Source organism: Protopterus annectens, chromosome 1.part2 (assembly GCF_019279795.1).
Source record: "Protopterus annectens isolate FY-2018-M chromosome 1.part2, PAN1.0, whole genome shotgun sequence".
NCBI lineage: Eukaryota > Metazoa > Chordata > Ceratodontiformes > Protopteridae > Protopterus > Protopterus annectens.
The window spans coordinates 540,025,023-540,049,869 of NC_056727.1; the positions used below are offsets into that span (position 1 = coordinate 540,025,023).

Consider the following 24,847-nt stretch of genomic DNA (forward strand, 5'->3'; position numbering starts at 1 on the left):
AACTTTTCTTGATTACCACACCAAGCATATCATTGAATTTCTTACTGCCATATTTTCTTTAGCAGTGGTTCTAAATATAATGCAAATAGCAAAGAAGAAAGAGAACACCCCTGCCGGGTTCCTGTGGTCAAACAGAACTTATCAGAGAAGAACCCACACACACACTTTAAATATTTCCTCTGAGCCCTTATATATCCTCCTGATTATTGTGTCAAGGAATGTAAATGTTTCCATTCCCCTACTCATAAAATCCCAGATGACTCTGTCAAATGCTTTCTCTGCATGAAGAACCACCAATAGCAGTGGTATTTCCTTACAGTCTGCTTCCCTCTGGCTCACCATCGTTCTGTTAATGTTGTCAAATGTTTGCCTCCCCTCCAGAAAACCACATTGATCCATATCTGTCAATTTCGTCATCACCATTACTATTCTTTTAGCCATTATAGACATAAACACTTTATAATCATGGTTTAGTATTGAAACGGGCCTGTATGAAGTTGGATCTGATGGATATTTACCCTCTTTAGGTATTACAGTTGCAACTGCTTTCTTCCAAGATGCTGGTACTTCTCCTCCTCTTAAAATACTGTTAATCAAAACCAGATCTTTATCAGTTTTTCATTCCTAGCTTCCAGACTTCCACAGGAATACCATCTATTCATGGGGACTTTCTTGTATATTGGTAGTACATCACCATTTTTATCTCATCTCCTCCTGTTCTGTTAGTAATTGAGCCTCGTCTACCTCAAACCTTGGCATATTTAATTCTTCCATAAACATTTCTATTTATACATTTTCTTAATTTCCACATTTCTCTGCTTTAAACATATTTTCATAAAATTTCCAAAATATTACTAGTACCTCTACATGATCTGCTGTTATCTTCCTTGTTATAGGCTCCTGAAGCTTTGTGACAACCCTTTCTACTTTCTGTTGCCTGAGTTGTTGTGCTAAAATTTTTTGTGCTGTAGAGTTGTTAGCAAAAAGCAGTTGTTTAACAGCAGTCGAGGTAATCCCTTATTTTATGTTTAGCATTCTGCAATTGCTCTAAAAGAGACCAGTTGGCATAATGGTTAAGGTCTTTGCCTCCCCTGCACAAGGTACAAGATTTGATCCTGACCTCCGACCAATGCCTGTTTGGAGTTTGCATGTTCTTCCTGTGTCTCTGTGCAGTTTCTCTCACATCCGAAAAACATGCTGAGTGTTTACATCTCAAGCTCACCAATGAATGGAGCTGTGGGCAGCAGCACAGACTCTACATAGTGCCCTACAGGGGAAGGAGTTGTGGTGCACAGTATCCTCAAAATAGGAGTACATGGCTCACAGACTGCTCACCATGGCAGGGCTAGCCACTTAACAGTGTAAAATATGGCTCTAGGTGATTCAGTCATGTTAACTAATGTCACCAAAATGGGCATGGGTAGTTACGTTGAGGACCCATCCTACTCTGACCTACACCAGGGACTCTTGCTAACAGTGGGAGGGGTATATGTGCCCCTTTAGGCCAGTGTGCTTTTGCCATAAAGCCCAGCACCCCTGGGGCAATAAGCTACTAGACGGCCGGTGTCTAGTTGCCCAGCCTGGGTTAGCTGGGATAGCTCTGTTATGCAAAAGCTGGACATAAAACCAACCAACCTGCCAAACATGAACTGAGAATTGCTACCCTTAATGTAGGTTCACTGACAGGACGCAGCTTGGAAGTGGATGACATGGTGTTAGGGAGGAGGCTGGACATCCTATGTATCCAAGAGACAAGATGGAAGGGCAGTGCAGCAAAGCCACTTGACTTGGGATCCAGACTCTACTACTCAGGAAGGGGACAGGCTAGAAATGGTGTAGGAATTGTGGTGAGAGAGAGGCTTCAGAAGGCAGTGAGGGATATCATCAGAATTAATGACAGACTCATGGCAATCAGACTCCAGTGTAATGAGAGGGCAGTATTCATTATCTCAGCCTATACCCCATAACAGGGTTGTGATAGGTTCATAGGTTCATACTAGGCTATCTGCCCTAGGGCATTTATAAGCCTAGCCAGAGTGTGTGTGGCTTTCACCACCCCTTAGAATGAGAATACTATGCCCATTAGTTTGCTGTGCCTTTGTCCAGCAGTGACACAGAGATGATTCCCGGGGTAAACCTACGATCTCCCATTCACTCATCAAGATTTCTCTTGAACAGAGTCAGTGAGGGGCTCTGCCTCACATGGACTGGGATTCTGTTCCATAGTGTAGGGAGTCTCTGGGTGATGAATCTGTCCCTCCAGCACGTCCTATTTATATCCGTGATGAGGTTTAAGTCTCTTGCTCTCGTGGCTCTGGTGGATTTGGATTTTTTGAGGTGGAGCATGTCCATTAATTCCGGGTTGGACATGGCCTTGTATGTCAGGCACAGATCACCTCTGAGCAGACGGTATGCGACTGAATAGAGCTGGAGTTTCTTCAGTCGGGCAGCGTATGACATATGTTTGAGCCCCTTTATCCTTTTGGTGAGGAACTTTTGGGGTCTTTCCAACTGCTGCAGGTGTCGAGTAAGGTACATTCTGGGGCGTTGTACTCAATCATTGGTCTGATAAGTGAAGAGTACAGGGTACAATGACCTCTCCTGATCTGGATGTGAATCCCTTCATGATCAGGTGGGCAATGTAGAAGGTCTTCCTAACCACTTTGGCAATGTGAGTGTCAAAAGAGAGGTTACTGTCAACTTGGGTCCCCAGGTCCCTGATAACTTCTTCCGTGTTTAATGGATTACCACCTATGTGGTAATTAGGGTTACCTTGTTTTTCCCAAAGGGTATGACTATACATGTTTTGGCATTTAGCTTAAGGCCATGGCTCTGGCACCAGTTATCCATTTCTATGAGACCTCTCTGGAGGATGTCTGTGTCTGATGGAGTGTCAATTATGGTGCCCAGTTTGCAGTCATCTGCAAATTTTGTCAGCCACAATCCCCTATGTTTGCCTGCACTTCAGAAAAATAAATGCCGAACAAGAGGGGCCCAAGACTGAGCCCTGTGGGACACTGCTCGTGACCAGCTTAGAGTCTGACATGGCACCAGCAACTCTAACCCTGTGGGTTCTGTCCTTGAGCCAGTTTGCAACCCATCTTGTGACATATGGGTTTACATCTAAGCTGGTGAGCTTTTCTATGATGCCCGAGTGGGGTATTGTGTCGAACGCTTTTGCTAGGTCAAGGTAGGCTGTGTGAACTGCCTTACCATCATCAATGGCCTTAGTGACTGTTTCGAAAAAGTCGACTAAGTTCAAGAGGCAGGATCTGCCCTTGACAAAGCCAAATTGGGTAGGATCCAGTGTCTGTAGGTCCCCAATGTTTTTATTTATGAGTTCCATTATGATCCTCTCCATAGCTTTGCAGACAAGGCTCATCAAGCTTATGGGGCAGTAATTTCCAGGGTCTGTAGAAGCACCACCTTTGTGGAGTGGGACCACAGTTGCCGTACGCCATTCTTTGGGTACGTATCCTGTAGTAAGGCTAAGATTAAACAGCAGCCTTATGTGTGGGTTTAGTTCCTCATTGAGTTCGTGTAGCACACAGCCGGGGACACCGTCCGGTCCCACTGATGCTGTGTTTTTTGCTTTAGAGAGAGCAGCTCTCACCTGGGCATCTGAGATGTTTGGGAGGGTAGACTCTGGTGGGATAGATATTTCTCCTTTTGGGAGGGAGGAGAAATTTGCACTGAACCTGTCTGCCAGTATGTTGGCAATGTCTGTGGGTTCAGTGATTTTTGTATCATTTTGGACTAATTCTGAGCATATCTGGGAGTTTCCACCCAGGTTTCTAACATAGCTAAAGAAGGCCTTATGATTGTCTTTTGTGTCATTAGCGATTTTTCTCTCAAGGTTGGCCTCGGATGATTTTATGAGTGATCGTAGTTTTTTGCTAGTATTGATCAGAGATGCCTTCCCTTTTAGGGATTTTGCTATGTCATGTAGTAGCTTTCTCCTCTTGTTGTAGAGTTTGTTTATCGCTGGGGTCCACCAGACCGGGTGCCTGCCTTTGGTGGAAAGGGTCTTGATTTTATTAGGGATTGCTTGATCCATACATTCCTGGAGGTGCTCGTAGAAGGCATTTGTAAGGGTTTCAGCAGTGTGGGTTGTGGTTTCCACTGGCTCGGGGGCCTTGAAGGATACCACTCCAGTCTTAAGAAGTGTGAAGTTTGCTTTTGAGAAGTTCTTCACTGTGGTCTTTTTGCTGGGGTTGGGGCGGATGTGGATCTCCAGTGAGATTAATTTATGGTCTGATCTCACCAATGAGGGATATACTTCCGTGTGGAGCATTTTGTCCCCATGTTTGTGATGATCAGGTCTAGTATATTTTCTCCTCTTGTGGGAATGGTGACTAGTTGTTCCATAGCATTTGAGTTTATGAACTCCAGGAACCTTTGGGCTAGGGTGTTGGGGCTTGAGTAATGTTCCCAGTCTATGTTTGGGTAGTTGAAGTCACCCAATATGATGGTGTTTGGAGAGACATTCATACTCTCCAGTGTCTTCAGGAAGGCTGTGTGGGTTTCCTGAGTTTGAGAGGGTGGTCTGTAGCATGCTACAAACTGTAGGGCAGTTTTACCTATGGTTAATTGCACCTGGATGGTCTCCAATGCTTCGTGTGTTGCCACTAACCTGGAGGTGTGGGTATCCTTTATGAATATGGATACTCCCCCTCCTTTTGTGGTTCGGTCCGGATTTTGGGGCCGGAACGCATGATATGAGGTATAACCTGATAGTGCTGGGGTGCTCTCAGGAGCCTTGAACCAGGTTTCAGTCACAGCACAGACATCGATGTTCTCCATACTGAGGAGGGCTTTGAGGGCGTGCATCTTGAGGTTTAGACTTCTGGCATTGAGCAGTATTACCCTTAGTTTTTCTCCATTTTTGTTTTCTAGGGCGGTAGGTTTATCATTTGAGCCTTGCCTAAAAAAGGCACTATGGAGGTGGCAAGAACCTTTGCCAATATCCGAAGCCCAGGGTGACAGGTGCAAGCCGCCCTTGAAGCAGCGTGGCTTGTCAAGCATGTCATCCCAGGCAGACAGACATTGGATCCCCTTAGAATGACACCAGTAATTAAGCCAATTATTAAAGCTGATCATTTTGTCTCTGTATTGTGGCATCACTCTTGGTGAGGGTAGGATACTGCTCAGGGTCAGGGTCATACCGGCCTGGGCTACATAATCTGAGAGCTCCTCTATGTCTCTTTTCATGTAGTCCAGTGAGGAAAAGAGTGAATTCAGACAACAGTTGGAGGACCTACTAGATAAAGCAGGACAACATGAATTGGTGTTGATAATGGATGACTTGAATGCACATATCAGGACAGACAGAACAGGATATGAGGACTGTCTGGGCCCACATGGGTGGGGAAACAGGAATAAAAAAAGAGAAGCCATTCTAGACTTCTGTCTGGCAAATGGCTTGATAGTAGCCAACACATGGTTCAGAAAGAGAGACAGTCACAAGATTACATAGAAGAGTAGCCAACATGCAACTCAGGTAGACTTCCTTCTAGTAAGGAAAAGGCACTGGGGTAGAATCTATGATTGCAAAGTCATCCCCAGTGAAACACTTGGCCCACAGCATAAACCACTAGTGGCCACAATCAGCTGCAAGCAGTGGTCAGAGAATGCTCTAAGGTCAACAGAGACCAGGCTGAAGACCTGGAATTTTCCTGGAGAGAAAGTACAACAGTTCAAGGAATTACTCAGGGCACTAGCACCCCAAGAAGAATAGGAAATAGGTGGAGTTGAACAAGAATGGTGGTGCCTAAAAACAGCATGTGTTAGGACTACAGAAAAGATATGTGGCCAAGCCAGGTATGGAAATAAGGTACATAAGGAAAGCTGGTGGTGGAATACAGAAGTCCAGGAAGTCTTCAAAAGAAAGAAGGAGTGCAGGAAGACGTGGGAGATAGAAAAGACTGACCAGGCTAGGAAGGACTATTGGTTGGCTAACAAAGAAGCTAAGAAAGAAGCTGCAATAGCAAAGAACAGGGCATCGGAGCCACTGTACCAACTTCTGGAAAGTGACTCAGTAAGGGGCATAAAGAAACTATATCAGGTTGCAAGGCAAATACAGAAAGATAAAGAAGATAGTCAGAAACTCTTCATAAGGGATGCCAGCAACAACCTGTTCACCAGTCCACAGGACATCAAAGGCAGATGGAAGGAGTATTTCTAACAGCTTCTGAATGAAGGAAACCCCACAGAAGCTGTACTGCCCCAGAAACAGCCTACGATGAGAAAAGAAGAGGAGCCCACCACAGATGAAGTAAGAACAGCACTAAAAAAATAAAGTCCGGGAAAGCAGCAGGCTCAAATTAGGTCACAGCAGATATGATAAAGATGCTGGGTGAGATAGGGGAGAAATGACTCCTGAGGGTACTAATAGCAGTGTGGAGAGAAAGGCATATCCCAGATGACTGGAGAATAAGCATACTCATGCCAGTATACAAGAACAAAGGGCACATCTTCACCTGTGTGCAGTACAGAGGCATCAAACTCCTAACACACTGCATGAAAGTTCTGGAGAGGGTGATTGATAAATGGATATGCAAAGTAGTAGAATGTAAGATGGGAGATGAGAGTTCAGATTCAGATCAGGATGCAGGACAATTGACCCGATATTTGCAGTGAGACAGATACTTGAGAAAAAGCTAGAGATGAGGAGAGAGTCCAACTGGGCATTCCTAGACTTGGAGAAAGCATATGGCATGGTCTCAAGAAAGTTGATCTGGGCAGTACTGCGGTGGTTTGAAGTCCCAGAAACATTGGTAGAATTAGTGCAGACTATGTACAAGGACACATTGACTCAAGTATGAACAGTGTTCAGCCTCACAGAGTGGTTCCCAGTGGGAGTGGGTCTACACCAGAGTTCAACTCAGAGCCCACTGCTGTTCATACTGGTGATGGACCACATTAGCAAACAGGTCGGAAGGGACAGGTCAACAACGTTGCTGTATGTAGATGATGTGGCATTACAGGCAGACTCTGAGCTAGAACTTCAGCTAAGGATAGGAGAATGGAATGCAAAACTGAAGGCAAATGGGATGAAACTTAGCACAGATATGATGGTGGTAATGGCAGCAAACTGGGTAAATCAGACAAGCTGAGAATAGAGATAGTAGGGAAGACAGTGGAACAGGTAAACAACTTCAAGTATCTGGCAGGGGTGGTTGAGGAAAAGGGAAGTCTGAATGAAGAGGTCAAAGCTAGAATCAGAGGGGCTGCAGCCAGCTGGCATAGAATGTCAGGTGTAGTCTATGACAGTAGAATGCCAAAGAAGCTAAAATGTAAGGTGTACAAGACAGTGGTGCGACCAGTGCTACTGTATGGTACAGAAACCTGGGCAGTAAAGGCAGAACAGCTGAAAAAGTTAGAGGTGATGGAAATGAAGTGCCTGAAAAGGGTGGTAGGATATACACTGTGGGACAGATGAAGAATTGAGAACATAATAGCAGAAGCCAAAGTAGCTGCAATTGTAGAAAAGATCAAAGAGAACAGATTATGGTGGTTTGGACATGTGCAGAAAAGCAGAAGACAATCTGGTGAGGAAGATTTGGGAAAGACAAGAAGAAGGTAAGAGGAAGTGAGGATGTCCAGGTGGATGGATTGTGTGAAAGAAGATCTGTAACAGTCAGGCATGAATCGAGATAGTTGGTGACAGTTAATATGATACCCTGACCCCATGTAGAAAAAAACAAAAAAATGGGAAAAAGGGGCCTGATGATTATTATGATTTTGCAATCGCTCCTCTTCTTGTTCTTTGAGATTCTCCCTTTTCTTCAATATTTTAACCTTTTTCAGCCCCTCTAAATGATTCTTGCTACTTCTTAACCATATCTGTCTTTCTTTTATTTTCACCCTATTTTTTAAACTTCACTTTAATTTTTATCCCACTCCCTAGCTATATTTTCAGAAGAAATTTCTATCTTCTGTAATAACTCCTGAATAATTTCCACTGCCCATTCCTAAACTTCCTGTCTTTTTAATGGATAGTTGGGAAAGTGCCAGCGCATCATTTTTATTTCATTACCCTGCATTTTTATTTTAGTTATTATTGGTGCATGATCTGAAATAGTTATTGGATACATATCAAAACTTTCAATTAAATGCCCATGTTCCTGTGAAATATAAGATGTCCTTCAAGGATGCATCTACAGTCATAACATATGGGTTGTCCTGCCTCAGGCAGCCCTTCGGTCGGCCGGATTCCAAAGTCTGGGTCTGGCCTCGGCTGATGTCGCACTTCACCCGACGTCAGAGCTTCTGGGGTATAAAGGCATCAGCCGACGCCATTTTCCTCAGTCTTTCTTGCCGCGCGGTGCCCGAAGCAGAAGCTGTTCGCAAGTGCCGGTCGGTCAGATCCAGAGATTTCAGCTACCGAAGACTTCTAAAAAAGCTAAGTACCCCGTTGGGGACTCTTTCTTGCCTCAGCCGATGTCAGACAAAGTAAATAATTGTTTAACTTGTGGGAAACAAATACCTCATAAGGATTTCCACTCTTACTGCCTTCCTTGCTTAGGCCCAGACCACGACGTATCAGCTTGTTTAGCCTGTGCTTCCTTCAACTGACGGACACTTAGACGTCGGTCGGAGTTTGCAGAAGAGTTTTTTGGATCCGCTTTTGCATATAAAATGCCGTCGGAGACTCCGACTACACATTTAGCCAAAAACGCAAGGAAAAGGACCGACACTCGCGGCCCGCGGTTTCGGCTGAAACCACAGTTAGGCCTACTGCGAGTGTCTCGGTTTCAGCTGAAACCGAGTCCTCGGTTCTTCCTTCTGCCGAAAACATACCTCCGACAACCGAGGCCAGAGAGGCCCCGGCTGAGTCGGCTACAGAAATTCCTACCGAAGAAGCAGGTGCACAAGAATTGTCCGACACCATTCCGTTGGACATTTCTACTCCTGCACGTGAGGCAGCTAGGCCCCCTGCTTCTATGTCTATTAAGGCCTTCTCCAGGGCTAAAGCAGCTAAAATTTCAAAGGCTTTACCAACAAAATCTTCCTCTCAGAGACCTTCCTCTAGTTCTCAGATTCTCAGCCTTGTTGAGGACCTTATATCTCTGATTAGGGGTTCCCAACCTCACCCAGACAGGGCCTCACAACCTCCTCATGACAAAAGGCCTAGGACTGAACCCCCTGAACCTCTCTCCTCTGATTATTCCTCGGATGGATCTGATATATCAGACCATCAGGAAGGACCTTACTCACCTTATGAGGATTCGGATGCAGAAGACTCAATTCCTTCTGCCTCCCCCCCAGAAGATTTTTCCTTTGGGGAGACTTTGCACTCAATGAGGGAACACTTTCAATGGAAGGGTCAGGATTTTTCTGATTCTAGGAAAAGACTAAGGACCTTTTTACACTTGCCACAGCATAGACCTTTAGCCATCCCACCTGTACTATCAGTTGTTGATGATGCATACAATGATGTCAGTTCTGCCCCTGATTCTCTTCCCCCGGCCCCTGCCAAACCTGACAGATATTACAGGGTCCCGGATTCTCACTTCCACTTGTATAAGGCCCATGCTACAGACCCAGAAACTATTTCTCAGGGCCCAAAGGGTGTTGCAGCTGCCACTGCCAAAAACCCCCTACCCTCTGAAAGGGAGTCAAGAGCATTAGAGAGATGGGGAAAAAAGGTTTACACATCTGCTACTCTTTCTGCCAGGGCTTTAAACTGTCAGTTCCATATGATACAGTACCAGGAATTTTTGTTATATCAGCTGAATAAAAAGCTTTCCTTTCCTGAACCTTTAGACCATAAGTCCCTTCAGGATTTGGTACACAACTCTCAGCAGGTCAGTAATCATTTCTTAAAATGTGGCTATGATGCACTGGAGGCTTCATTTAGATCAGCTATGACTGGAGCAGTGATTCGAAGGCATGCCTGGCTAAAAGAGCAATCCTTGCCAGACCATGTCAAGTCTAAACTCCTAGATGCTCCTATGGAGAAACAAAGTTTATTTGGCTCCCCTGCACAGGAGATTCTAAAGAAAGTGGAAGAAAAAGCTAAATCTGTGCAAACAGTCAAGGATTTTCTGCAGGTCCAACCTCCGAGGTTCAGCAGAAACTGGCCTTCAAAGAATTGGTCCTTTCCAGACACCTCCAGAGCACAGAGGGGCAGCAATAGATGCCCAAGAGGCAGAGGTCAATCAAGGGGTGCCTACAGGGGTCGTCAGTGGCAACCTGCCAACCAGAGGAGTACCGCCACAGCTGCGACTACAACTACAACCACTTCCACAGGACAGACACAATGACCTGGCTCTGATTCCGCCTACCAGGGAGCAACTGGAAGCACCCTTGGGCGGAAAGTTAGCTTTATTTTTGAAAAACTGGCATTGCATTACAGGAGACAAATGGACATTGCAAACAATAGACAAAGGCTACAGGTTTCACTTCCACACTTTACCAAAAAAGAGAGGAATGCCAAACCTTCCACCAAGCCAGAAGCCAGAGGCTATAAAACAAATCATCAACTTACTAAAGATGAGAGCAATAGAAAAGGTACCATCTATGGAACAAGGCCAAGGATTTTACTCCAGACTATTCCTTGTACCAAGAAAAGAATATCAATGGAGGCCTATTCTCGACTTGTCCGCACTGAACACATATCTCATTGTACCAAAATTCAAGATGCTGACCCTACAGCAGCTTCTTCCCATGTTGGGCAAGGAGTCTTGGCTGGTGACTCTAGATCTCAAGGAGACATACCTGCACGTCCCTATACGACCAGATTGCAGAAGACACCTCAGATTTCTTGCAGGATCAGAGCATTATCAATTCTCAGCATTGCCCTTTGGCTTATCTACTGTGCCCAGAGTATTCACGAAATGCCCTGGCATCAGTAATTGCACATTGCAGGCTTCAGGGAATTCAGATCTACCCATACCTGGACGACTGCCTAATACAAGCAGACAACAAGACAAAAATAATACAGGATTTGGCCTATGTCATACAACTGTTACAAGCCTTGGGATACACAGTCAACATCCAGAAGTCAAGACTAGTGCCATCCCAAAGGATAACATTTTTGGGTGCAGATCTGGACACAATAACTCAGATGGCTTTTCTCACAAAAGAAAAACAAAAGCAACTCCCAGTCTACTTCATGGCTTTGACAAGACAAACTCAGATTACTGTAAGGAAAGTCCTGCAGGCCCTGGGTTACATGGCATCTTGCATAATCTTGATCCCGCATGCCAGGCTGCATATGAGAAAATTACAATGGTACCTAAGGAATGTATGGTCTCAACACAGACACAGTCTAGAAACCATGATACCAATCATTCCATGCCTGAAAAAAGAATTCCTGTGGTGAGCTCAGGCCTGCCAGACCAACAGAGGGTTGCCTTTCAACAAACCACAACCAAGGCAAACCATCACCACGGACGCCTCAGACCTAGGCTGGGGGGCACACATGGAAGACAAGTGTATCCAAGGCCTATGGTCTCAAGACCAGCTGAATCTACACATAAATCTAAAGGAGATGCTGGCAGTGAAGCATGCAATCGAGGCATTCAAATCATTCCTCCAGCAAGGACATCTGCTGATAAGGACAGACAATACCACAGTCATGTGGTACATCAACAAATAGGGAGGCATGCATTCCTACCCTCTATGCCAGATGGCAATGGACCTGTGGAACCTAGGCCTGAATCTCAACATTCAACTGCAGGCCAAATTTGTACCAGGAAAAGAGAATTCACTAGCAGACAGCTTAAGCAGAACTACCACGGATGCTCACGAATGGATGCTGCATCCAGACATCTTCAAAAACATAACAAAGAAATGGGAATGCCAGAGATAGACCTGTTAAGCCTCCCCACTCAACCACCAACTGAAGAAATTCTGCTCAAGAGAATACCACCCACAAGCCTGGAGGGTGGACTCCCTCTCTTTCAGCTGGAAGGCCCTGACAGTTTATGCCTTTCCACCTCTCCCATTGATGTACAAAGTTCTACTGAAGATCAGGGAGGAACAGCCAAAGGTGATTCTGATAGCTCCAGACTGGCCAAGGCAGCATTGGTATCCGCTACTGAGAAGCATGTCTTGGACGAACTCATGGCCTCTACCCCTATGGCCTTTACTTCTAACGCAGAACAACTACAAGACCCTGCATCCAAACTTGAAAATGCTGCAGCTAACTGCCTGGAAAATTGCATAAAACAAAACCAAACTGTTTTATCTCAGAGGGTCAAGGACATTATCCTGGAGGCTCGCAGACCCTCCACAAGAAAAACATACTCAGCTAAATGGAAGAGATTCCTCATTTGGAGTGCATCAAAGGGTACAAATGTCACACTGGCAAACCTAGCACACATCCTAGAATACTTAGCAGAACTGTTCCACAATGGCCTGTCCTATTCTTCCATTAAGATTCATGCTTCAGCAATTTCAGCAGAGTACAACATGGATCCTCCTATCTTCTCTCACCCTCTCCTCAGACAATTTTTAAGAGGGATCAAAATGTAAACCTCCAAGGAAACCACCTCTGCCTGCATGGGATCTCAATTTTGTGCTGGAAAAATTAACACTTCCCCTTTTGAACCAGCAGCATCAGCAGACTTACAGTTCTTATCTTGGAAAACTGCTTTCCTTCTAGCAATCACTTCAGCAAGAAGAGTATCCGAGTTACAGGCATTAATGGCAGTGCAGCCTTTCCTTATCTTTCACCAGGATAGAGTGTCTCTGAGAACCAATCCTACTTTCATGCCAAAGGTGGTATCCAGGGTATCCTTGAACCAAGCTATTCATTTGCCTACGTTCTTCCCTAACCCACAGAACAGGGGGGAAAAACTATTGCACACCTTGGATGTACACAGACAACTACGCTACTATCTGGACAGAACTAAATCCAGCAGAAAAACTGACCAACTTCTGGTAGCATATGCAACTGGAGTGCAAGGAAAAGCAACTTCCAAACAGACAATTTCAAAATGGATAGGAAATTGCATTCGATTCTGCTACTCTTTTCATGGAAAGGCAACTCCTGAAAATATCAGGCCTCACTCCACAAGAGCCACAGCCACCACTACAGCTTTCCTATGAGGAGTGGCTACCAAAGACATTTTAGAAGCTGCTACTTGGAGCTCCGTGCATACATTTGCCAAGCATTACAATCTATCTTTATACTCCAGATCCCGAGCAGGTTTTGCAACTGCAGTTTTACAGGGGATCTTAACTACACCATCTTAGTACCTCCTCCCCCAGTTTGGCTATGGTATTCTACCCATATGTTATGACTGCAGATGCATCCTTGAAGGACATAGTACAGTTTTGTACCTACCATAAATGTAGATGTCCGATAGGTATGCATCTGCAGTCAGGATTACCCACCCTCCTTCCCCTCTGTGGTATTCCTAGGGTACTTACCCCTCTTTTTAGTTAGCTGGGGGAATCTATTATGGTGTATTTGTTTGTATGTATATATGTATATATATATTTTGCTTACTACTGTTTGGAATTTTCAACATTTATCCAAATTTAGCCTTCCTAGAGGGCACCTGGCATCTGGGGCAAGAAACACTGAGGAAAATGACGTCGGCTGATGCCTTTATACCCCAGAAGCTCTGACGTCGGGTGAAGTGCGACATCAGCCGAGGCCAGACCCAGACTTTGGAATCCGGCCGACCGAAGGGCTGCCTGAGGCAGGACAACCCATATGTTATGACTGCAGATGCATACCTATCGGACATCTACATTTATGGTAGGTACAAAACTGTACTTTCTGTCTAGCTTAGCCCAATTTTTGTATCTTGGAGGATAGTATGTAAATTCACACTGAACTCCTACTACTGAATTTCCACCTTCCATGCCAAATATTTTCATAAATTTCTGAAAAAAAATCTACCCTCTTTTGTTATATTTTCCCTTATGGGCTCCCCAGATGATCCTCACTGCTGCATATCAAATTCCAGGCTCAAATATAAGTAAATTTCCCTGCTGAAAGCTGATTATTTCTCCTAAAATTTTCTTAAGCTCAGTTATAGCAGTTTTAGGTAGAATGCAAATGCCTGCTTGTATAATAATCCTCCCTTGCCAGTAGCCTGTTAGTACTACAAATCTACCATTATTATCTTTTTTTTGTATCCGGTTCTGTCACTTTTGGAGTTCCTCTTGCAATTAATATAAGTATTCCTGTTTTCCTTTGTCCCAGATATTCCACTTAGTAACCATCCTGAAAACCTTTTATTTATCAAATTCACACGCTCATGTCTTTCAAAATATGTGTCTTGTAACATAGCTATTTGTACTCTACATTTTTATATAGTTCATGTTTTCCTTTTTGTATATATCTAGGAGACCATTTACATTTAAAGATAAAGTAGAAAGTGGTGTCATTATGTTAACATGTTATTATTCCCACCTGTTGTAATGTGTAATAGTTTTTTTTAAATGTCTAGTTCCAGCTTTTGTGTTGCTTGCATATACTAATAATTTGCTTATTGTCATATCCATTTGAACCTATGTCACACCTTACAAAACTTTTTGTTTTGATGAAAACCCTCAAACAAAAAAAAAAACACACCCCTAAAACCTATTAACTTAATACTAAAGCTATATGCATCTTCAAATATTGAAGTTAAACCCTCAGTGAGAAAGACTGACCCCGATTGACAGCCACAGTTACAAACTTGGATTAATCTATAAGGAAGGTTATCCATGTTAAGACGCATAGTACAGCCTGTGTTTCTACTAAGTGCTGTCTGTTTTTGTCTAATCTTTATTCCTCCCCAGATTTGGAAAACAATTTAATGCTTTCAGAAAACATTGTCTCCTGGCCATTGAAAGAAAGTATTGAAAGTATTCTGTTTTTATTGCTCCTTATCAGATTGCCTACATGGAGACATGAGGACCAGATACACAGTTGCCTTTACAAGCACTCATTTATGTGCTAAAAGAAAACTTTTTTATTATGTTTAGTGTTATTTTTTATTTATTTGCTTCCCCTTAAAGCTTGTTACTAGATCAAGTCAAGGGTCTTAATCCAGTCATTCTCCTATGCAAGAGGAAGAAAAACACATTAAATTTCTTGTATTGTGCGCTTTTGACCAGATTTTTTTTACACGGCAGTGCCAACATTCCTTAAAACTGAACAAGGAAAAAGAAAGAAAGAAGAAGGAATTTAAATTTAAATAAATGAGAAAGCTTTACTTTATATCATGCAGATTATGTCATACACTAAAAAATACTACTGTTTACAACAAAATTTTGTTTTATTTACAGTCAGTTCTTTCCTTCCTCTACCTCCTTCCTAAATGTTCTTCCAAAGATTAATGATATGAAGTAGGTGTATGCTTTGGAGTCCCATACACGTTTAACAAAGTAAAAAAGTCCAATATCTCCAGGTTTTCTTAGTCTGTCACATTGCACAAATATAATTAATGCTTTGTAATCCCACATTTATTATTCAATTTCTGAGTTGCTGGTTTTCTTCCTCTTGATCTCCATCTCACAAATCCAGTATCTGCTTTGTCTTTCTTTTATTTGCACCCTATTTTTTAAACTTCACTTTAATTTTTATCCCACTCCCTAGCTATATTTTCAGAAGAAATTTCTATCTTCTGTAATAACTCCTGAATAATTTCCACTGCCCATTCCTAAAATTCCTCTCTTTTTAATGGATAGTTGGGAAAGTGCCAGCGCATCATTTTTATTTCATTACCCTGCATTTTTATTTTAGTTATTATTGGTGCACGATCTGAAATAGTTATTGAATACATATCAAAACTTTCAATTAAATGCCCATGTTCCTGTGAAATATAAGTTCTGTCTAGCCTAGCCCAATTTTTGTATCTTGGAGGATAGTATGTAAATTCACAGTGAACTCCTGCTACTGAATTCTCACCTTCCATGCCAAATATTTTCATAAATTTCTGAAAAAAATCTACCCTCTTTTGTTATATTTTCCCCTTATGGGCTCCCCAGATGATCCTCACTGCTGAGTTCTTCTAGTCAACTCTTGTGCTTTGTTCTGCTTCTCAAGCATTTTCCTTTGACACATTAGAAAATGTTTCACTGGCACACTGTCTCTATGGGCTTTAAAACCAGAAGGACAAGAAATAGAATTTCCTTGTTTCATAGCTCACTTTTTGTTGGACAAACATTTGTATTTCTCCTTAGCATGTTCTGCAGCAAAAATGAGTTTGACCTTCCAGGAAAGAATATTCTGAAAATAGCTGGATACAACAGCTTGAATCTCACACCTGCTTCTTGACATTCCCTGATTAGTGGAATAAATGTACTCCTCATCTGCCTGGTGTACAGTGAATATCCATATTTCACAAATACTGTACTGTCTCTCACTTTTAGTACTTTGTCCTTCAGACACAGTTTTTTCAGAATCAACTCTTTCTCCATCTTTACTATTAAAGATCTAGGTTGCTTTCTCATGCCCAGGTTTGGAGCATACACACAATGTGCTCTTTCAGTTGACAACTCCTGCTGTGGAATAGCAGGCCAGTTGCTTATTTGTGCTTTCATAAAATTAGTACAGTCTGTTCCTTCCATCTTCTGTGGTACCGCAGAAAGTGTTAGGTTTTCTCTACATGCTTTGTCCTCTAATTCTGTTATTTTTTGAAACATCTGCTCTTAACCAGTCTCATATTCAACCAGCCTTTTCTTCATTTTGACCTCTGATTTTTCAGTTTCATCACCTCATCTGAATATTTGTTTAAGGCTTCTTCCTTTTATTTGAGTAGATATACTCCTTTACTCCTACAATGTTTCATTTATTTTAATCAGTTCTGAGTACATTTTGCTTACGTTTTTTTCCTGTAGGTTCCTGGAAGTCATGTCTTGCACCAAAGCTGGAGCTTGCACTGCCTTTTTTATTAGCAGCTGCAGAATTCTTCCCAGTCAGTGTTTTCTTCTCCCATTTTGGGATTGATTGATTTTCTTTCATGTTCTCTGAATTTCTTTTTTGCTGGCATCCAGGCAATGCACTTACTAGCCAGTTACTGAACTTTACCCAAAATAACAAGTCTGTTGGTTGTCTTTCTGAGTTTCTGTTTTCACAGTGGGAAAGCTGAAATTAAGCTGTTACTGAGTGCGCAGCCATCTTGGAAGTCTCTTTGCCCGATTTTTTGAGAATTTGTTCCATATAGCAGGTGCACAAGATTATTGTGATAGCTATGTACTGTTTGTTTACCTATTGGGGATGTTCATTGAAGACCAACTTTAGATAAATGATTAATGAGGATTGCCTTTGCTTAGTTTAGTAGCTACATTAATGATAGCAAAGGAAAATAACTTTGCAAGCAGAAAATACTGTAAATATGTTACGTTTAAAATGGCTAAACAATGTACATGTACCATTGTGAGTGAAATATCTTATACAATTGCTTCATCACAATAATAATGATCATTTGTTTTTAGGTGACCGAAATCAGCAACGATCACAGGGCCCACCCCAGTTACATCACCCTACGGACAGCCTGCAGCACTGTGCTCACCCTGTGAAGGGCTCCGATAGGCTTCATTTCACACCTGAAACACAGCTTCCCACAGATCTTAACTGTAGCAAGAGCTGTGAATTTAATGCAAGTCTTGCTATAGAGAGTCCAGTAGTACACCAGCCATCTTATGTAATGGACAAACCATATAAATGCTCTGAATGCAGTAAGTATTTTTCACGAAGAGGTAGTCTGATGCGCCACCAGGTCATTCACACAGGGGAAAAACCATATAAATGCCCTGAATGCAGTAGATGTTTCACATACAGAGGAAGCCTAGCACGTCATCAGACCACTCATATAGGGAGTAAACCCTATAAATGCACCGAATGCAATAAGTGTTTTACTCAGTGTAATAATATGATACGCCATCAGGCTGTTCACACAGGAGCAAAACCGTACAAGTGTACAGAGTGTGGTAAGTGTTTTTCACGTAGCAGTCATTTGGTACAACACCAAATTATTCACACAGGGGCAAAACCATATAAATGCACTGAATGTGGTAAGTGTTTCACACACCAAAGAAGTCTAGTATATCATCAAGCCCTTCACAAGGGAAACAAACCATATAAATGTGATGAATGCAGTAAGTGTTTTTCACAGAAAAGGGGCATGATACGCCACCAGGCCATTCACACAGGGGAGAAACCATATAAATGTGCTGAATGTAGTAAGTGTTTCATACACCAAAGGAGCCTAATATGTCATCAGACTATTCACATGGAGAACAAACCATATAATTGTACTGAGTGCAGTATGTCTTTTTCATGTAGCAGTAGCTTAATACACCATAAAGCCAGTCATACAAGGAACAAACCATATAAGTGTGCTGAATGCAGTAAGTGTTTTTCACGTAGCAGTCACTTGATACAGCATCAGGCCATTCACACAGGGGCAAAGCCATATAAGTGCACTGAATGTAGTCAGAGTTTTTCATGTAGCAGTAATTTATTGCGCCATCAGGCCCTTCACAAAGGGGAGAAACCATATAAATGTAGTGAATGTGATAAATGTTTTTCACGTAGCAGTCACTTGATTCAGCACCAGGCTATTCACACAGGGGAAAAACCGTATAAATGTGCTGAATGCAGTAAGTGTTTCACACACCGAAGTAGCTTATTGTATCATCAGGCCATTCACATGGAGAAGAAAGCTGTCCTAGCAAACATCAAAGATTGAAGCAATACTAATTTCATGAACTTTTATGATACTGTGACCTAGGAATATGGGGTCTATTCCTGTCAAGCTATTAATAACAAGCACAACTGCAAGTAGTCAAAACTTTTTCAGACGATATAAGAATGTCTTGATAAATGTGCAAAACAACCTTTAAAGTAGGAAAACTGCAGCATCAAGAAAACATCAGTTTGGGACAAGAATGTGATATAAAAGAAGTTGAGCAAGAGGGAGTGTATAAATATTTGGGAAGTGATGAAGGATCAAAAATAAAATATGAACAAATGCAAGTAAAACTTTGTAAGGAATAGTTTTGAAGACTTAAATTAATCCTGAAAACAGCGTTGACATCTAGGAACAAAATTCAAGCATTAAACCAATTTGCTCTTCCTGTCATAACTTACATTTTTGGAGTGATTGACTGGCCCCAAAAGGTGTTGGATAGATTAGACAGGAAAATAAGAAGGATGCTTCTTGCTCAAGTGATTTATAAAAATCAGTGCATAGGAAGATTATATATTCCCCGTTCCAAAGGAGGTATGGGCCTCTTTGAAATCGATTACATGTATAGATCTGCAGTTGTGGGACTGCACACATATCTGCTGACCTCACAAGAACCAAATGTAATGAGAGTTTTGAAACATGAGGAGAATAAATCTAAAATGAGTCCCTGCTTAGCCTAGCAGAAGCATATCAGTGTCAAGCAGGAATGAAAATCAAACCAGAAGTAGATAAAAATCAGCCAGCAACTGAATGTGCCAAAAAAAAAAAAAACAAAATAAAGAATATAAGGTGAAGGATCAGATGAGTGGGCAAGAAATGTGGAAAATGCATAAATATAATTGTAAGTATAGAAAACTACTGGAATAACCTCATGTTGATCAGGATCAAAGACAGGAAAGGTTAAGGAGAGGTGAATTCAAATCAAAAGATGAAAGGTTAATATTGGTGGCACAAGGTAGTGGGCTACATACACGTTGGTTTACAAAGTCCATTGAACATGTGGGAGAAACAGACAAATGTAGATTTTGTAAAACAGAATTGGAAACAGTTGCATACCTTGTTGCTGTTTGTGACATACTAATGTCAGAAGGACTGTATACTGAAAGGCATAAAAATGTGGCAAGACAGTTGCACTGGGGATTGTGTAAACATTATGGTACTGAAGTAGTTGAAAAACACTGGAAACATGCGCCACAAAGCAGCATAGAAAATTATGAACTCTACATCACATGGGATTACCCATTACCAACAGTTCAAAAGACAGATGCGAGAAAACCGATACAGTGGTCCAAGTAAAGAAGACAAAAGTAGCATTGATCATTGAAATTGCCACACCCAGTGGCTACAGTGTCTTGGATACAGAGAGCCACAAAGTCATAAAATATCAGGATTTGCAAGCAGAAATAAGAACAATGTGCAAGAAAAATACCCAGACAGTTCCAATAGTAGTAGGAGCAATGGGTCTTTTAGAAAAGAATCTACAGTCATATTTAGATATGCTACCAATACATGTAACCCCATATGAATTACAGAAGGAGTCATTTGTTGGCACATTGTGGTGTTATGAAGAGCACTTTTGGCTAACATCAAAGATTGAAACAATACTAATTTCATGAACTTTAATTGTACTTTGACTTGGGAATGGGCTCCATTCCTGTGACGGTATTAGAAACCCCAAAGATTTGGAGAAATTAAAAGAGTAGAACAAGTCCTAATGGACAGGTGGAATCTGCAAAAAGGAGAGTAATATCTCTGGAACTAATTCATCCTCAGTCCGCGATGAGCACCTTAACAGGATTGAAACTGTTTCTACAAAATTTCGCTAAGGTGATTCTGATATGTACTGTATTTTGTATATCATGGAGAAAGACAGGTTAAAAAAATAAAAAAGAAGACTGGGTCCAAATGCCCACACCTGGCAGCTGTGCCAGAACTGGAAAATAGTGAAGAATCCACAGAACGTGGAAACGTGTGCACCACAGGGTTAGCACACACTGTGAGTGGCTTCCCTATAATAGAAGGAAGGAAGCAGCAGGCACCAAAAAAAAAAACTGATAGGCCAAGTCAAAGAGATAACAACAATGTTGGCTGTTGAGGATAAAAAAAGAGGTTATGTATATTTTTGTTATGCAACAAGCCCATAAATTTCATACGGAGGTATATAGCAAGAATAAGAAAGAAGTTAGAGGAGAGAAAATAATTGCATCAGAAAAAAAACGCTAAAAGCAGCATATATTATGTAAACCCTTTAATAAAACAGAACACAACAACACCATACCTAGTCAGAGGAGAATTAGGCTGTCTGGGGGAAATGTATGGTTCAGGTAGTGCTATAAGAAAAAGAGAATAAAAACAAAGGCTGTTAAAAGTCATAAGAAGTAGTATGGACTTGTAGATGATATGATAATGTGTAATATTTAAACGCAGAAAAGACAGCTCTACTTATGATTGTGACTACTGCAACTCCAAAGATATTTGAAGATATGTACAGGCAAAGACATTGGGCATGGCAAACTGTACAAAAGAAAGGAATGAGTACACAAAAGTGCAGTGTATTGAGAAGCATAAATCTTAGTGATGTGGAAAAGCAGTAAAAAGACTTAAGTAAGAAGTGAGGGGTTTAGTGTGGAAACTTAAAATATCCTGTTATGATGAGTCAGTAATCCCCAGACACAGCAGAACACTTTTAGAATAATTTTTGAAACAATAAAAGGTGTAGTAAAATTTTTAGAATCTACTGTAGGAAACCTGGTAGAAAGTCAAGTTAGAATTGTACAGCAAGAGAAAGAACAGAAAGCAGAGGACACTCTCAGTAAATAAACAAATGATCTGAGGACTCACTTGATTTAATAGAAGGGGGCAGACATATTAATACATGAGTCTGCAGAAAATAAATAACAGCCTTAATGTGAAAAATGATAAAAAGACGAACACTGTAATTTGGACTATTAAGAGTGATTCTTGTGAAGCAGCAGAAATAAAAATAGTGCATCGTAATACAGTTAAAGTAATAATAGTGCTACCACAAAAGGCAGAGTACCACAGGAAAGGAAGGGAGCAGATGGAATGCCCTCCACGGATATATCAAAATGCAAAAACAATTAAGGCAAAAAATTTCTACTAGAAGGATATTGAAAAGGTCATCAAAAACTCTTAAAAAGGTAGATGTGATAAAAGCAAAACACAGCATCAAAACAGATCAGGATTTACCTTAAACCATTTCCAAAAATAATAAACTAAAATTATCAACACAAGTAAAAAAAAATCTTAGAAGGTATACGGATAAAGATAAAATGATGCAAAACAAACAGCTCATTGATGACACAAAAAAGTTTTATAGAGACTTGGGAAAGCAAACTGCAATAGTCACACCATTTTAAAAAAGAAGAAATCCATACATTTTGGAGAAGTACTTAAGAAATTCCTGTTGGACATAACAAAGTCAAATGGAGATGAGGTAAAAGTAGTAATAAGAAGTGTTACTATATAGAATGTGAAAGGGGGTGAAGGAAAGCCAAGCAAAGTGAAATGAAATGAAATGTTCTTCACTGTAAAACAAGTCCAGATGCAGCACCAAACTTCTGGCTAAAGATTTTAAAATATTTGCACAATGAATTAGTCATGAGTAAAAATTATTTACATATAAATCCTGAACAGAGACACCAACCTGGTTAATAACAGGAGAAAATATATGCTTCCTTAAGAGTGAACCTTCCAGCCATCCTAAGAACTGTGAACTGATAACTTGCCTTTTGACAATAGATAGATTATATACTAAAACTGATGCAGACAGACAGACATTTGTAGTCACTTTGAAAAAAAAAAAGAAATTGTGACAAACCACAAAGGTAATAAAAGAAAATCATATTGAAAAAAAGGAGTATTTATCATTAAGCAAAGCCATAACAGAGTGCTGTAAAAAGGGTTCCTATTAGATGACCAAAGACATCTTGGTCGAACTTGAAAAGATGAAAAGGCAAAATGACAAAGCGGCATATAAGCAAATTTTTTCCCTGGGAAAGAAATCGCTTGGCTGCATCCATTACTTTGCCATTTTCTTCACTGTAATGCGATCTTGAAGTTGGTATATTTAAGTAGGGGGGTGGGGGGTGAAGCCCCCCACTTTATGTTAGGTTATGTTTTAAGTGTTTTTTTTTTTTTTGGAAGGGAAAAAAATCGCTGTTCTAAGCCTTCGAGTTTGTAAGCTTTCACTTACATGGGGTCAATAAATCATCATTCGCTTTTCTAAGCATTCAATGATTTAATATAGACCCCTGTAAAAAGCAGTAGAGCCTGAGTACTGTATAGATCAATTAAAAAAAGACAGCATTTCATGTTCGTGGATTGTAGAATGCTTGTAGGTGTATAAAATGCACACAGCATTGATAAATTACGAAGCAGTCACTATGAAACAGTGGCAAACATTTTACAACTGATGTCCCTGTCATGATAAATGCTAAATTTCTGTCATGGGGATAAATCGAAAGAGGATATTCCAAGACAATTCTTTGTCAACACTGATGTTTTGCCTTGCCTTTAACTCACTATGCTGTTAGCTTAACAGATTAGGCAATGGCTACAGCCTTGCTTCCAGAAACCAACTGTGCCCAATGACATCTACTTTTTGTGGATGATCTAAAACTGCATTGGACAAATAAATTACAAAAAGTTAAAACTTACAAACAATACAAGAATGATGTTTGATCTTGACAAATGTGCAAGTGCAATATGTTAGCAGGAACAATGAATCATCAAGAAAATATGAACCTGGGAAAGACATGTGATCTAAAAGAACTTGAATGTGATGGAATATATTAATATCTGAGAAAAGATGGAGGGTCAGCAGTAAACAATGAAAAGCTCTTGGTGAGGAATATTTTATTAGAATAAAGCTCATACTGAAGATTGCCTTGACATCTAGGAAAAACATCAAGCTTATGAATCAGCATGTTCTTTCTATTCTAGCTTACAGCTTTGGTGTGATTGAAAAGGATTATAGTGGATAGGAAACCTGCTTCTTGCTTAACAAATACTTGCTTAATAAACACCACTTAAGCATGACATGATTACATATCCTTTGTACTGAAGGAGGTCTGCAGAAACATTTCAGAAAAGAATAAAATAGAAATCAAAGCGAAAGAGGACAAAAAAGCAGATGTCAACAGAAAACGACAAATAACGATTGAACATAGAAAACATGACCATGAAAACAGAAAGAAATCTGGAAAGCCCACAGTTATAGTGACAAGTATAGAGAACAACTACATGTTGATCAAGTTTTGATGACAAAATAGATAACAGGAGGTGAATTTAAACCAAAAGATGAATGCTAATAAGGCCTGAATTTAAACCAAAAGTGAACGTTAATAAGGCCTGCTCAAGATAATGAACTACATAATTGATGGTTTACAAAATCCATAGAAAAGGTGGGAGATACAGACAAATGTACATTGTTTAGTACATAACTAAACCAGTTGAACATCTTGTTGCTGGGTGTGATACACTAATAGTTGAGTGCCAGTATACTGAAAGGCATAATATTGTGGCAAGACTGTTACATTGGGGATTGTGCAAATACTGCAACATACAGGTAGTTGAAAAGCGCTGCACACCAAAAAAGTATTGAAGAAAGAGGGGGATGTAGAGTTTGCTGGGAATGAATGAAGGATCACCAGCACATCATTAATAAATGAGAACAAAACTCGGTAAGGAATATTTTAGAAAGCTAAAACAGAAATATGTAAAACCTTTCTTGACATCCAGGAGTCAAGTTCAAGGTACTTGTTTGCTGTCCCTGTTGTAAATGACAGCTTTGGCATTATTGCCTGGCCCCAAAATGGGCCAGAATCCTTTTAGGACATGAATAAATTGCAAAAGAATGTTGAGTAGTGCAGTGAACTCCTGTATGTGCCTATTGATGCATAAAATGCATCAGCTGTAATAAATTATATACAAACCGCTGTGTAAACGTTGCATACCATGTAACAGAATCATGAAAAGGAAAATTACTATTGCAGGTGTAAACTCCAGTGGAGAGTACTCCAGAATGATTCTCTTTCATGTGTAAAAGTTGCATACCATGAAACAGAATCATGAAAAGGAAAATTACTATTCCAGGTGTAAACTCCAGTGGAGAGTACTCCAGAATGATTCTCTTTCAACATAACTTCTTGTAAAGCCTTAGAGTGATTGACTGGACCAAA

The 24,847-nt window shown here is 40.9% G+C and overlaps 1 protein-coding gene across 1 annotated transcript in view; it reads left to right on the forward strand.

Moving 5' to 3' along the window:
* Positions 1–18,746, forward strand: part of LOC122792380 (zinc finger protein 84-like) — a 400,930-nt gene extending 382,184 nt beyond the window's left edge. Inside the window, exon 11 of the mRNA XM_044060166.1 lies at positions 17,389–18,746. Coding sequence (XP_043916101.1) covers positions 17,389–18,644 — 1,256 coding nt within the window. The 3' untranslated portion in view covers positions 18,645–18,746. The remainder of the gene's footprint in view (positions 1–17,388) is intronic.
* The last annotated feature ends 6,101 nt before the right edge of the window (positions 18,747–24,847 follow it).